Below are 16,158 nucleotides of genomic sequence, written 5' to 3'. Positions count from 1 at the left end.
CTCATGAAATGATTTGCTTCTATATTCTTAAGGACTAGGATGTTTCTCTTATCTGTAATCTCTTTAACTAACCCCTAACAGACAAGAACATTGCTATGAGGTTTTATTTATTTATTTATTTATTTATTTATTTATTTATTTTCAAACTATAATAATTCTATTTATTCCCATGATGGAAGATTACTTCTTATCTCTCATATTTGGTGTGTGAACACCACTTACAACACTAACTGAAATCTTCTCCATCACCCATACTGGATCCCCAATGACTTCCCAGCCCCCATGTGACTCTCCTGAAATATACCAAAACTAGTGTATGTTTCACCTGTATTTGCTCTTTCTTAGTTTCTTAAGATTCACCTGAGTAAAATATATGAACGGAAAAAATACATATCAAAATATAGTCATGATTAAAATAAGTGTGTGCTTTAATATGCTGTAATGATTGTCCACTAAAAAAATGGATTAATCTCTGTCCCTAAGTAATACTTTCCCTCTTAAAAAGCAGTTTTGCTTGCTGGTGGTGCAACCTGTTTTGCACTTACATTATGATGCACAAGTTTCTGGGTTCAAACCCCTGCTCCCCATCAGGGGGACATTTCACCAGAAAGAAAGAATGTCTACAGGTGTCTGTCTTCCTCTCTACCCCTCTATTTTCTCTCAGCTTCTCTCTGTCCTATCAAATAAAATAGAAAAAAAGAAAAAGAAAAAATAGCCCTCAGGATCTGTGGGTTTATAGGGCTAGCACTTGGGCCTAGTGATAAACCCTGATGGCAATAAATATATAAATACAAAAATGAAAAACAGTTTTGATGTTTAAAGTATAGATTTTTATTATCTCTTGAATATAGTCCAAAAGTTCTTTTAAGTAATGGGGCATTTCAGTAATACTTTCTAGATTTTTTTTTCTTTTTTCTTTTTTTCAACTGCATAATCCTATTGATAAAGCAATACTGAAAACCATGAAGAAACAAGCATCATTTTAAAATTCAGCAAGGATGTCCTGGGCCTTGCCTTTGCAGTTTTTGAAAAAATATAAGTTAAGTGACTCAATTACACTAAAGAGTCTCACAAGCTTATGTGTTAAAGATAACCCTGACTTTTAGAATGCAAGAAATCTGAATGTAAATAAATTACACACACACACACACACACACACACACACACACACACACAAATCCTTTCATTCAATTTGAAAGAAATAAACTGAAATAAGAGCAGTTTAAAAAAATTTCCTTTACTGTCAACATAACAGATATCAGATTCTATATATCATGTACATTGTGACAAAAAAAACAACAACAGCACCATCTGGTTTTGTGTGAGTAAACATTGCATGACAAACAACATTTGCCAAGTTTACATTGGCAAAGAGGTATACTTTTCATAATTAACTCTTGACTCAGTAAAAGAAGGGTATTTGCTATGGGAATTTGATGACTAGAGGCTGACCTTTTTGCTATTCAATAAACTATAGGACCGCCTCCCATAACAAAATTAAAAGCCCCAATATGCAATTTTGCAGACCAAACACAGTTCCCAAGACAATGTTAGATCACGATTTCATCTGGAGGCCTGTGTTTTAACATTGGTCAGAGTTCTTAGGAATGAATGTGGTAATTTGTCTCTAATTGCTCCTTTTACATGGTCTAATTGCCCTGTTTACATCGTAAACACCCTGAGGGGATGGCTCAATTTTTATTCCTCTATCTCCAGAGAGGTAGTGTAGTCTGTCAATAAATCCACAAAGGCTACTCACTGTTTTCAGCTATAATCATCCCATTGTCATCAACTCTGGTCCAAGCTTTAGATACTTTATACAGTACTTCTTAATAGACTTATCTGGACTAAGCTGTACCCTGAATACTGACACTAATGCATTTGGGAAATATTGATCGTTTCCATTATTATTATTATTTTATTTAAGGAACTACAGAAAGGTAAAGTAGGGAGAGGGGATTAGAGAAGGTAGACTCAATGGCTATGAACTAATTTAACCATGAAGATGATTGAATCTGTGGTTTATGAAGCTCACTTTTCCTGCAATACAGAGGGAAAATAATACAGTAGAGAGGTGATTTGGGGTGTGTCTTAACTTGTCAAAATGTTAAAAGTATCTTCCTCTCCCCCCTCATCCCTCTCAATTTCTTTTCTTTTCTTTTCTTTTTTTTTTTTGAAGATTTTATTTATTTATGAGAAAGACAGGAGGAGAGAGAAAGAACCTGACATCACTCTGGCACATGTGCTGCCGGGGATTGAACTCAGGATCTCATGTTTGAGAGTCCAAAGCTTTATCACTGCGCCACCTCCCAGACCACCCCTCTCAATTTCTATCTCTTTCCAGAACCAACCAACCAACCAAACAAACAAACAAACACTGAAAGCAGTGGATTCACTGTGCAGGCCATAACCCTGATGACAATAATATATAATAAAAGATTTAAGTTAGAATTGGCTGTAGAACTTGAAGACTCGGGAATGACTTGAAAAGCAAAGGTTACTTTATGTCAATTAAATAGATATTCCCAAAATTTTACAGGGATATAATCATATATATATATATATATATGTGAGATTTGTTGTTACATGATTTATTTTACATATGTTTTACATATGAAAACATGTGCACGCTAGACCTAGCAATTATCTTACATGGTAGTACACCTCTCTTGCCAAGTGCTTGCCCAGGGCAGAGTCGTACACACCAATGAAGAGCATTACATCACTGGGGGCAGTTTCAGTGCTGTCCTGTCTGTTTTCTTATTGACTCTCTATCTGAAAAAGACTGCCCAGAGCAGTGAAATCTACATGCACAAGTCTCAGCACATCAATAATATTACACCCTACTAGGGAAAGAGAGAGGCAGACTGGGAGTATGGATCGACCAGTCAACGCCCATGTTCAGCTGGGAAGCAATTACAGAAGCCAGACCTTCCACCTTCTACAACCCACAAGGACCCTGGGTCCATGCTCCCAGAGGGATAGAGAATGGGAAAGCTATTGGGGAGGGGATGGGATATGGAGATTGAGTGGTGGGAATTGTGTGGAGTTGTACCCCTCCTATTCTTAGGTTTTGTTAATGTCTCCTCTCTTAAATAAATAAATAAACAAAAATAAATAAATAAAAGCAAGCTTTGATTTTGAAAAAGTATTCAATTTTTTTTTTCTTAAAGCAAAGTGCAAAAATTCAGTATCACTTAGCTAATAAAGACCATCACAATGCAGAAGGAAGACTACTGACATGAACTGGTGTAAGTCTCTATCTGTGTTCTGGTTCTTACTGTTTATACCTGTGAAAATGCAAGAATATCTTAGCACTAGTTACCCTATTTGGAAAATATAATACTTGGGCAATGATCTTTATGAACTTTTCTGCTGTAAAAAGATAATTTCAATCACAATCCCTATGATTTTCCTGAATGTGTAATGATATCAAATTGTAACTTGCTTTGAATAGAAAGCAAAATATCTATAATTTTGTCATTATTTATTATTAAATATTATAATTGTTATTTATTAACATAATTAATAATTATTCAGTATTATTTTACAGTGTACTTTTTTACAGAAAAGCATGAAAGTTCTAAGATAGTTTTATTATAGGGAACAAATATAAGATCAATGCGTCCTGATATTCATTTTTAGCTTTTCCTTTTCCAAATCATTTTATTGGGGAATAATGGGTTATAGTACAGTTGACAAATCATTTTATTGGGGAATAATGGGTTACAGTACAGTTGACAAATCATTTTATTGGGGAATAATGGGTTACAGTACAGTGGACAAATGGGTCTCTTTACAAGAAAATCCTGGGTAATTTTCCCATATGGAAAAAAAAAATGGCATTACCCAGTTTTCTCATAGCTAAGTGTGTGAACAATTCTGTCTACATCAATGCCAATACTTATGTAGAACTTTTTACATGGAAATGGACATTTCCACCCTCTTTCCTCTTGCTTGAATTTGAATATTAACATGTCTAAATATTGGATAACAGTGTGAATTTCTGACAAGAAGCCAGAACTAACAGCTGTAGTACAATGGATGTGGGTTCACTGGAGTTTACCAAACCTGCTTGTTGACTTTGGGCTTTTGTCAAGTGGATGCATAAACCTGGCAGTTTAAGCTACTGTATTCAATTTCATAATATTAATAATTGAATCTAATGCCAAATGACACCAAATTAATACTAAACAACTCTCAGATTAAGTAAAATTAATTTAATTCAGATCAAACTACTCAACGCTAAATAAAGTTATTCTCATTAACCATTATATATAATACTGAAAGACAACTTACACCTTTCAGTTCTTTTACACTTACCAAATGGCTTCATTTTCCACAACTATCCCTAATTTAAAATAATATGTTAATTTCACATGTTACTACACAAGTTGGTTTCCACAAGAAACACGGGTTTGGATTGGCAAAAGGGCTCATTTAAGTCTTGTGCTGCTCTTTCATATGTGTAATCCAGGTTTGATCCTCGCCCTCATTGAAATTTAGGGAAGTTTTGGCTGCTGTAGTCTCAAAGAAAGAAAGAGGGAAGGAAAGAAAGAGAGAGAGAAGGATAAGTTAGCACAGGGAAAGGAAAGGAAAGGAAAGGAAAGGAAAGGAAAGGAAAGGAAAGGAAAGGAAAGGAAAGGAAAGGAAAGGAAAGGAAAGGAAAGGAAAGGAAAGGAAAGGAAAGGAAAGGAAAGGAAAGGAAAGGAAAGGAAAGGAAAGGAAAGGAAAGGAAAGGAGAGAGGAGGGGAGGGGAGGGGAGGGGAAGGAAGGGGAAGGGAGGGGAAGGGAAAGAATGTAAAAGGCTCAGATGTGTGAACTTCAGGGTTATGAAAATAATAACAACAATAATAATACCATGGGCTAGTAAATTAGCTCAAGTGAAGAGCATGCCTGTTTTGCCAACTCTATGACCCAGGTTCTGCTTTGGTGCTACAGAGTTTTCTCTCAATCTATCTCCATCTCTATCTCTATCTGAAAAACTCAACTTTGAACACTAAAATCTCAGTGAGGCAAAAACATTTTTTCTCCTCATTCAAACAGCCTTCCTTGCCCCTTATGGTCCACAGAATTATGTGCCCTCTGAACTCTTCCAGTCTCACAGATGTTTGATGCTTGCAACATGATTTGTGCTATTTTGCAATCAATGTATGCAGCAATATCTGAGTATCTGTACGTGTTTTCTCAATTTAATTGTAAACTAGCAGAGTGCAGAATGCTTTTGAAATATTTTATCTGACTCTCAGGTAACTAAGTCACTTCCAAATCACAGACTCTAGATGGGTATTTTCTGGTAGAGGCACTGAAAAGTATGTAGCCAGATGGTCCCAACCATGGCAGAATTCAGGTTATGAAAAGATAAACATGACTGACTGAAAGAAGCTATATAATAGTCTATAATGGTGGCATCTTCAACCAGTCTATAATGGTGGCAGTGTTTATCACAGGAGGGACATACCAATTTGGGAAAGACAGACTGCATTTGTTTCACAACTACAGTATCCTGAATAGGCTTAGGAGGCCAACTGTGCCACATCTTATCTGATCACCTCTTATTTTAATATCAAAGTGAAATCTATGCTTAATAATCAACTGGAAATAACTAAAAGCACAGGCATTTCAAAGTCAGTGTCTTATAAAATGCACATTTGACAGCCTTAATTTAAAGTACCACATAAGCTCTCAACTTTCAAGATATCTTAATTACATAACTATAATCCATCTTGTCCTTGGTCTTTAGGCAAAAATGGTGCCATAGTTCCTGTAGTACTGACTAAAAACAGCATTTCTATCTATCATAAGACACCTTCACACATGGCAAGGCCTCTATACTTAGGTATAAACCACTTATCTGAGGCAGCTCATTTAACTTAAAAACTTATGTTGGTCACTCAAGTCACAAAATCATGTATGAACAGGACAAAAGAAGAGTGTTATTATAGTTCTAGGTTCCAGGATACTTATTAATGACTTAGTTTAACTGAGATCAAACTTCTGTATACATAGAATTACAACAACAAAATCTGACTTCCACTGAGGAAAAAAAAGCTAGTCAGAAATATGGATATATCATAAGAAGTCATGTGCTATATCTATATATTCTCTTTTCTGTAAGCTTTATAATAGCATGCTAATTGTAATTTAAAAAGCAAAAAAAAATCCTTCTTTACACATAATTTTTAAATGAAGAAAATTTTCTCCCAATAGACTAAAATACCACTTCCAGATTCAAACATTAAATAGATTTTCCTTTTAAAGTGTACATTCCCTTCCTTCCTTTCTTCCTTCTCTCTTTCCTTCCTTCCACTTTTCTTTGCTTCTATTCTCTCTGGTTAGAAAATTATTAACTTGAGATAATTCAGTAATAAATTGAAATGAGTCCTACTGCTTTGAATATGAGATATTATTTTACTTTCTAGTTTTATAAGTAATTAGATAAAACATAACTGAGAATCAAGATATTAAAGATTTTAGCCAAGTATAATAGAAGAAATTGGGTGATTTGGAGGAAAATCTTGTAAGGTAGCCATGCCAATTTCATTGAGTCTATACGGCATTTTTTGTTGTTTCCTACTAGAACAAGAGGAAAGAAGTAATAATTGGAGGGAAAATCCTTGAGCACTGTTATTATAGGAAAATATGCTAACATGTGAAAAGTTAAAATAATATAGTTGAAATGCAGAGTTCTCTCATAACGAATATCGTATCTGACATCACTTCAGACGTATTTTATATCTGGTATAAAAATGATAAAACGTGTAAGATTTGAGGCATGAATATCTATAGAAAAAGCAATAAAACATAACAATGCATGAATCAAAAATGTAGAAACTATTTTCACCTACTTTAAATGTTACCAGTGATCACAAAAGCAAAAATATTACCGTCACTTTAATATCATAATTTATATAGTTTTTCAAAGAGAAAAACAAAGTACAGAGTAACTATATTTTATGATCCTTTCAAATGGAGGATTGTAGCAAAATATTTTATATCATTTTAGTAATAGAGAGAGAAAATTACATAGAGAGAGAGAGAGAGAGAGAAACTGCTTAGTTCTGGCTTATGATGGTTCTAGGGATTTCACCTGGGAACTCTGAGCCTCCAGAAAGTCTTTTGCATAGCCACTATGCTTTCTCTCTGGTCCCTACAAAACAACAGTCACATTTGTATAAGAATTCCATGAAGGGAGTCAGGCAGGTTAAGCACAGCAGGTTAAGCGCACTTGACCCAAAGCGCAAGGACCAGCATAAGGATCCTGGTTCAAGCCCCCAACTCCCCACCTGCAGGGAGTTCGCTTCAAAGGCAGTGAAGCAGGTCTGCAGGTGTCTATCTTTCCCTCCTTCTCTCTGTCTTCCCCTCCTCTCTCCATTTCTCTCTGTCCTATCCAACAATGACATCAACAACAATAGCTACAACAACAATAAAAAAACAAGGGCAACAAAAGGAAAATAAATATATAAAAAAATTTAAAAAAAAAGAATTCCATGAAATATACTCATGAATCCAAAGTTCAATGGGGACCAGGTTGTGATGCACCTGGTTGAGGACACATGTTATAATATGTAAGGAACTGAGTTCAAGCCCCCGATCCCCACCTACAGAGGGGATGCTTGTAGCACAAGTGGAGAAGCAGTGCTACAGATGTCTCTCTGTCTCTCCCGCTCTCTGTCTTCCTCTCAATTGCTGGCTATCTTTATCCAATAAATAACTAAAATAATTATAAAATCTTTTTTAAAAATATAAAGTTTAAACTTTAAAAATTTTTAGTAGTTATGATCTATATAGATATTTTTTTCTAAATCATATATATATACATGAAAACTACATTAAAACAATATCTCCTAGTATGTTTTCTAATATGAATACTATAAAAAGATATTTTATATCATTAAAGTAAAACAAGAAAATTTGAATGCTTTATACAAACTGTATTACTGGGACCCAGTGGTGAAGCACCAGGTTGAGTGCATATGTTAACAAAGTGCATTACTACCTGCTGAGGCTCAACAATCATTAACCCTCTTGATTTATTATGCAAATCTCAGATGGCAGTCAGAAGTATCTTACAGAAAGGAACAGGGTACAACAAAGCCAGCATTAAAATTTAACCATCAGTAGACTATCAGGATGCACCAAGTACTTAAAAATGCACCTCATCTAAGCAGAACAAAATAGTACATAAGGTCTTAAACACATTTATACTTTTTCATGACAAAATTAACCATGAATTAAAAACAAAAGTATATCACATCTGTACAAGTCATAAATTGTCCTACTATATACTGACTTTTTTTTTTAAGTCATAGCATTATTAAAGCTTTGACAGACAATTAAAACCTATACCAGAAATGGATGTTAATTTCAATGGCACAACAAGCATTGTAAACACAGTGGAAAAAAAGTTGTGCTTCTAGAGAAGTTATGAAGTGGGCAGGGATAGATAGCATAATGGTTCTGCAAAGAGACTGTCATACCTGAGGCTCCATAGTCCCAGGTTCAATCCCATGTGCCACCGTAAATCAGAGCTGAGCAATGCTCTGGTAAGAAATACAAAATAAATAAATATATAAATAAACAAATTTTTTTTAAAAAGAGAGAGGCTATAAAAGTTATGTTCACTATTTCTTTCTCTTCTTTCCTTTTTCTTTTCTTTTTTTTTTTTCTGTTGTTGTTGTTTTTACCATGAACTACCATTCAAGCTGAATTTTACACTGTGGCTGAATATACATAATCAACTATATCTGAAATGAAGCTTCATAAGCAATACCAATTTCTTTATTCTAGTAGCTGCAGCTTCCCCACTTCAGGCCAACTTTTTGGATAGAGACAAAGAGAAAGAGAGGGAAAGATAACAAAACACTAAAGCTTCTTCCAGTGTAGTGGGACATAGGGTTAAACTTGGGTCACATACATGGCAATGCAAGAGCACATCCAAATGAGGTATCTTGCTGTTGTAGCAATATTTAGTCTTATCAAGCACAAATGGTCTCATTTTTAGCCTATCCCCATTATGTATATGAAGTTGTTTAGAGGTTTTAATTCACTAATAACATTTAAAAGCACTAGAGTAATTGGAATTTAATGGAAATCTAACTTAACTTACAATTAAGAAAATTGAAAAAATATATAATGAATTAAATTCTTTGTCAAAAGTGATAGAGACAGGACAAAGTTCTGCAGATTCCTGATTCAATGTAATAAAAAGATAATTTTATGTGAAGTGCGTCTGTGTTTTAAAAAGTTGAAAATGGAGGATACGGCTTACAGTATGTACCTAAAGGCCTTGGCGTTGGAATCAGTTACTTTTTTTTAAATTGATGACTCATTTGGCTTTTTCAGCAGACTCGAACTTAGAAATTCAATCAGTGAGTAAATTATCTGGTAAACTGACTTTGAAATTAAATATAACAATCTTCAGAAACTTAATTAGAGAGTGCCTACCCATCAGTAACACCAAGAAGCCACCCTTGGCTAGTGTACTTCTGTCAAATTTCTGGCAAACTGCATTTAAAATGACAGGAAAGTTGCTCTTAACTTGCTTAAAGGCATGAACAAGTAATTGCAAATGACTCTGATGCTTAATGGGATCCAGAAAAAGGTTCATTTTATTGGTAGAAATCTTTTATGACAACATTTAAGAAATTCTAATTCTGGACTTAGAGCAAATTGCAATTAAAAACTGATGATTCCCCCCACCCCCACCCCCCAGCACAGCTGGGCCTGCAGGTTTATGCCGAGCTGCAGATGCGGGTTTCTTTTCCACAGAATGGGGTTTGTTAAAGTTGTTGAAAATAAGGCCTACTTCAAGAGATACCAAGTGAAATTTAGAAGACAACTAGAGAGCAAGACTGATTACTATGCTTGGAAACGCTTGGTAATTCAGAATAAGAAGTACAACATGTCCAAATACAAGATGATAGTTCCTGTAACCAACAGAGATATCATTTGTCAGACTGCTTATGCCCGAATTGAAGGAGACATGATAGTTTGTACAGCTTATGCCCATGAACTCCCAAAGCATGGTGTGAAGGTTGGCCCGACAAATTATGCTGCTGCATATTGTACTGGTTTGCTGCTGGCCGGCAGGCTTCTCAGTAGGTTTGGCATGGACAAGATCTTTGAAGGCCAAGTCGAGGTGACTGGAGATGAATACAATGTAGAAAGCATTGATGGTCAGCCCGGTGCCTTCACTTGCTACTTAGATGCAGGAGTTGCCAGAACAACCACTGGAAATAAAGTTTTTGAGGCCCTGAAGGGAGCTTTAGACGGAGGTTTGTCTAACCCTCACAGCACCAAACGATTTCCTGGCTATGATTCATAAAGTAAAGAATTCAGTGCAGAAGTTCATCGGAAGCACATCATGGCCCAGAATGCTGCAGACTATATATATGTGTTACTTATTGAAAGAAGAGGAACGGGCTGCTGAGAGCAAAAACCAAACCATGATTTTTTTATGGAAACTTGAGATAAAGACAACAAATGTACTGATGAAGCAAAAAAAAAAATTAATGAATATGCAAGAATAGTGAGAAGGGAAAACCAGAGAAATATCATTGGTGGGGCCAGGCAGCGGTACACCTAGTTAAGCACACATATTACAGTGCACAGGGACCCAGGTTCAATCCCCTGGTCCCCACCTACAGGGAGAAAGCTTCACAAGTGATGAAGCAGTGCTGCAGGTGTCTCTCTGTCTCTTCCCCTCGCTATCTCTCCCCTCTCCATCTCACTTTCTCTATGTCTCCATCAAAAATAAATAAATAAATAAATAAAAATATTATTTAAAAAAGATATACCTTAGAAAGGATATGTACTTCATCAACAGTTTGCTAAGGTATACTAAATCAACAGAGCCTGGTATTTTTATAGGCAGCACCTCTTAAGTGTAACCAACTTCTGAAAGTAGAGATCTCTTTCATTCTAGTATTTAATATCAAGTCTCTGTAGGTTTTCTCCATTAACCACAAGTATAAGTTCCTATTTGGCATGATCTAATAGGTTATTTTTGAGGTATGAGGATGCTTAAAAAATTTCCATATGAGTGAGTGGTAAGAGCAGTTCTAGATGTCAAAAATACCCTACCAAATTATACCAAGCAAAACATTCCACTTTCAGATAGTGAGGGAATCGTCATATTTAAATAGAAGAAATTCTTCCAACACAATAGAACAGACTCTCTTGCATCTAAATGTCTTCGAACAGGTTAACTGAACATATTTGCAATTAATTGTTCATTATTTCACTATCAAAGAGAAATTAAGGATGATAGCAAAATAATTTTAACAAAATGAATTAGCTCTTTCAAATAGCCTTTATATAATATTTTTTAAATGTGGATTTTAGTTCAGACATATATGTGTGTATATATGGTCTTTTTGAAATTAGACAATTTCTCTTGTAAATTGAAGTATACTGATAAAAGAAATAGCATATTATAGTTGAAAAATAACATATTGGGAGTTAGGCAGTAGTGCAGCGGTTTCAGCACACGTGGGCAAAGCACAAGGACTGGTGCAAGGATACTGGTTTGAGCCCTGCGCTCCCCACCTGCAGGGGAGTCGCTTCACAAGTAGTGAAGCAGGTCTGCATGTGTCTTTTTCTAACCCCTCTCTGTCTTCCCCTCCCCTCTCTGTCCCATCTAACAACTATGACATTAATAACAATAGTAACTACAGCAACAATTTAAAAAATGGACAACAAAAAGGAAAATAAATATAAAAATTTTTAAAAAGTAAAATAACATATTTACATTGTTTTTAATTGTCATTATGTATTTGATAGAGATAGCCAGAAATCGACAGGAAGGGAGATACAAGAGGGAGAGATACAGAGAGACACCTGCAGCACGTCTTCACCACTCATGAAGCCTTCCTCCTGTAGTTGGTGGCTAAGCACTTGAACCCAGATCCTTGTGTAACATGTGAGCTCAAACAGGTGCACCAACACCTAGCCCACAAAAAAACTTATTTTTGGCTTGGTGCCAGCACTACGGATCCACTGCTCTTAGAGGGTATTTTCCCCCTTTTGTTGCCCTTGTTGTTTATCATTGTTGCCATTATTATTGTTGTTGTTGTCATTGCTGCCATTGTTGTTGGATAAGACAGAGAAATGGAGAAAGGATGGGAAGACAGAGAGAGGGAAGGAAAGATAGACACCTGCAGACCTGCTTCACTGCTTGTGAAGAGACTCCCCTGCAGGTGGGGAGCCAGGGACTCCAACTTGTGCTTCACACCACATGCACTTAACCTGCTGCACTACCTACGAAACCCCAAAATAACAATCTTTATTGTAACAAAAGTATGGGTCAAAACGCTGCCTTTGTGTGAACTTGAACAAGGGATTTATCCTCTAAGATACTCAGGAAAAACATATCCCATCTTACAGGTAAGGAACTTAACTGAACAGCCTGTTGTGAAGAAAGCATGAACTAAATTATAAGGAGTGGCTTGTCAGGGTGGGGGTAGGTAGCATCATGATTATGTAAAGAGACTTGCATGCCTGAGGCCCCAAAGTCCCAAATTCAATCTCCCTCACCACCTTAAGCCAGGAGTGGCTAGTTCTATGGTACAGCATTACAATGAGAGAGATAGAGAGAAGAAAGAAGAAAAGATTTTTAAAAGAGGGGAGAAGAGAGGAAGGGAAGGAGCTGATGAATGGACGGGAAATCTGTCTCCTTAATATACATGATATTAATCAAAATTTTTAAGAAATACAACTGGAAATAAAATACTTTTAGAAATGAAGTAGTCCATATAGAGTGTGTTTCTTTTGTGTCTTTTTCCAAAGCCTAACATTGATATATGGAGAATTTAAAGACACAATACAACCTATAGCAGGTAAACTTCATGAACAGTCAAGCAGGTCTGCAGGTGTCTCTCTGTCCCTTTATATCTTTCCCTCCCTTTTCAATTTCTCTCCTATAGACAATGGAAAAAGGAAAAATAAAGACAAACTACATACGTACTTTTATCAAATATTGTTTCTGCATCAATTCCAACACACTATACTCAGTTTTATTTTTCTTCTTGCAGTTAGTACTGTTATTGTTTTCTAACTTTTGTTGTAATATTTTTTTCTAATCTTTTAGACTCAGTCCTTGAATCATCTCAGGAAGTTTGTCATTCATATATATATATATATATATATATATATATATATATATATATATATATATGGCAATGTGCTCTGTAGTGAATATACATTTTCTAAAGAGCTCATTTCTTTTAGGGGAGAGAGAGAAACATCAGAGCACCACTCAGGTCTGGCACATGTGGTGGCAGGACTAGAACATGAGACCTGTCATAAATTGAAATATCTCCAACTTAACTATCTTTTCTCGGAGAAAAAGTGAAAACTGAGTTGAGAAATATGAGAAGTAGGGTGATTTTTTAATTAAATATGCACATAATGGCATTTATGAAATAATTTTACATTCAAGAATATTCTAGAGAATCAAGGGCATAAAGTCATCTGCAATGGATTTATTATGGGTAAGGCACCAGAAGTCCCAGGTTCAATAACTAGCACCACCATAACCAAGAGCTGAACAGGACTCTGGTAAAATAATAACCTAGAATTATACCTCAGTGTTTAATATTGGATAAAATATGTTTAAGTAAATATTGGCGCTATGACTCTAACTTAAATTTTTAGCTTAGAGTTCAGTGCCTTCCAGCTCTTGATAACTGCTTAAGACAGATTATTTGGATAGTAGATAATGAAAGCTTTGGCTACAATCAATAAGTATAAAGTTATTTTCTCTTTAAAAAGTCACCACATTGAGATTTTTACTAACACAAAGGACTATCGACTACCTAATACTGCTTCAACGTGCACATTTTCCAATAAGTTACAAATCCTAGATGTAGGCTAGGGCCCCTGGTATTGTGTACATGTATTTGCTTCTCCATAAGTTAAGGGTAATTCTATACTTTAAAGAACAAGTGCTTAATAATTCTCTATGATGAGACTCAGACCTCATAAGCTTGACAATCTGGTATTAATGGCCTAAAGAAAGCACCACTAAATATTTAATCAAGTATTTATTACTTAAACCTAGACATTTTCTTTTTCTATCTCTACTTCACTTCCCTCATTCACTCTGGTTATTCAACAAATGATATAAGAGCTAGTAATATTTACTCTTCCACCTTTTAATCTCTTCTGACATGGCATTAACATTATTGTCACACTTACTAATCTTTACAAGGTTTAGATTTCCCCACTCTCCAAAGGGAGGCTGACACTAGTGGAAAACTGGTCCTGAAATGAGTGCAGCCTAAAATGTTCTTAGTTGTGACCACTGACCAAGAACTTAGACTGACAGGGGTGCAGAGGTTACACAGAATCCTGTGCTAAATATGAACAGATATGTGTCAGATTGATGGGGTTTACAGTTAACAGTACTTTCCTCGTATTTGGAAGCAACTCTCTGTCATACTCTAGTTTTCTAGTCCTATTCTCAACCCTGACACCATTTTCCCAGACAATATTTTTAGTCCACCTGCATGTTAGCTATTGGGCTCAGGCAAAAATTACTAAAGTCATAGCTTCCTGGGACATACCTAAAATAGACTTCTTAGCTTCTCCCATATGAAGAACCTTAGTTTCATCTGCTCTATTCTTACCTTTAGATTCCTGATTACTAAGCAATTTGTCCTGCTATATATCATAATGTTTTTTCATCCACCAAGTTGCAGATGCTACCATGATGCCAATGTGACTTCCCCGGGCAGAGGACCTCACCAATGTACCCTGGGAATCCACCTCCCCAGAGCCTTGTCTCACTAGGGAAACATAAAAAGAGGCTGGAGGTATGGATGGATCTGTCAATGCCCATATTTAGCAGAGTTCACAGGGATGAATTCGACCTTTCTGTGAATAAATTCTTACTCCACAGTTGTGGGAATAATAAAATATACAATTACAAAATCTAAATGGTTTATGGTTTTAAACTTATGGTTTCCTATAATTAGTAGCTATTATATTACTTTTTCTTATGACTCAAATACAGAGGAAAGGAATAAAAGAAGAGGAATTACTATTTCGTTTCTTTCTTATTTTCATATATTTTTTTTTTACTAACAACCTACAGCCCAAGGAAACCAAAGCATAATCACTCCATAAATAACATTTAACTTGTCGTCTCATTCAGGAAATACAGGCACATTTTGGTTTTAACTTTTAAAAAAGCACTAGCTTAGTTATATTGGTGTCATATATTGTATTGTAAGCATACTTCCAGGATAATGTGGTCAAACATAGGAAATGGCTCAGACTTTCATTTCTGTGCATGTAACATAATAATAACTAACTGGCATTGATTATTATATACTTGCTGTATACAATATTATAGTGTAATAAAAACTGTACTTCAGTTTTGGAAAATTAAGCTATCTTACAAGAAGCACATATGTGTACGCTATACAATATTAATAACAATTGTATTTACTTTACAATTATTTATAATTATCTGGCTATTTCAGGCTTACACAGGAAACACAAGTGATTTCAGTCAACAGTAGGGCCAACCTATTAATTGAATACTATATAAATATTAATGCATAGAGGCCAGAAAGTGGCACACCTGGTTAAGTGCACACATTACAGTGCACAAGTACCAAGGTGCAAGCCCTGCTCCCTATATGCAGGGGGAAAGCTTCACAAGTGGTGAAGCAGGGCTGCAGGTGTCTTTCTCTCCCCTTCCCCTCTCAATTTATCTCTATCTCTAGCCAGTCATACATAAATAAAACTATTTTAAAAAGATTAATGGGATTGGTCACTTTTCTGATATGTCAGTCATGACTACACATGTTCAACTATATAAATTTAAAATATGTACTAAATTAAATGTCTATATGCAGATGACTGAATAAAAAAGGTATGAGATAAATACTCTATAGAATACCACTCTGCAATAAAAAAGATGCTATTGTTTTTTTGGGGGGTTGTTTACCTCCAAGGTTTTCTCTGGGGCTCGGTGCCTGCACTATGAATCCACTGCTCCTGGAGGCCATTTTTTCCCATTTTTATGACCCTTGTTGTTGTTATTACTATAGTTGTTATTGCTGTTGTTGCTGTTTTTGTTTGATTGGACAGAGAGAAATTGAGAAAGGAGGGAAAGACAGAGAGGGGGAGAGAAAGGTAGACACCTGC

At 35.6% G+C, this 16,158-nt stretch overlaps 2 protein-coding genes across 2 annotated transcripts in view; one reads left to right on the top strand and one right to left on the bottom strand.

The window, feature by feature from the left end:
* SCN9A (sodium voltage-gated channel alpha subunit 9) overlaps nt 1-16,158 on the bottom strand; it is a 157,891-nt gene that overhangs the window by 109,194 nt on the left and 32,539 nt on the right. The gene's annotated exons all lie outside the window — the stretch shown is intronic.
* LOC103128513 (large ribosomal subunit protein uL18-like) lies at nt 9,710-10,496 on the top strand. The gene has a single exon (XM_060178265.1). It carries the CDS (start codon nt 9,737-9,739, stop codon nt 10,325-10,327), a length of 591 nt encoding a protein of 196 aa, XP_060034248.1. The 5' UTR covers nt 9,710-9,736; the 3' UTR covers nt 10,328-10,496.

Source organism: Erinaceus europaeus, chromosome 18 (assembly GCF_950295315.1).
Source record: "Erinaceus europaeus chromosome 18, mEriEur2.1, whole genome shotgun sequence".
NCBI classification, from domain to species: Eukaryota; Metazoa; Chordata; class Mammalia; order Eulipotyphla; family Erinaceidae; genus Erinaceus; species Erinaceus europaeus.
The sequence above is the reverse complement of the archived record's forward strand: the minus strand, read 5'-3'. Positions and strand labels throughout refer to the sequence as shown.

Bases quoted from the DNA above. Each gene is read 5' to 3' on its own strand.
- LOC103128513 (XM_060178265.1), top strand. From the start codon at position 9,737: ATGCCGAGCTGCAGATGCGGGTTTCTTTTCCACAGAATGGGGTTTGTT.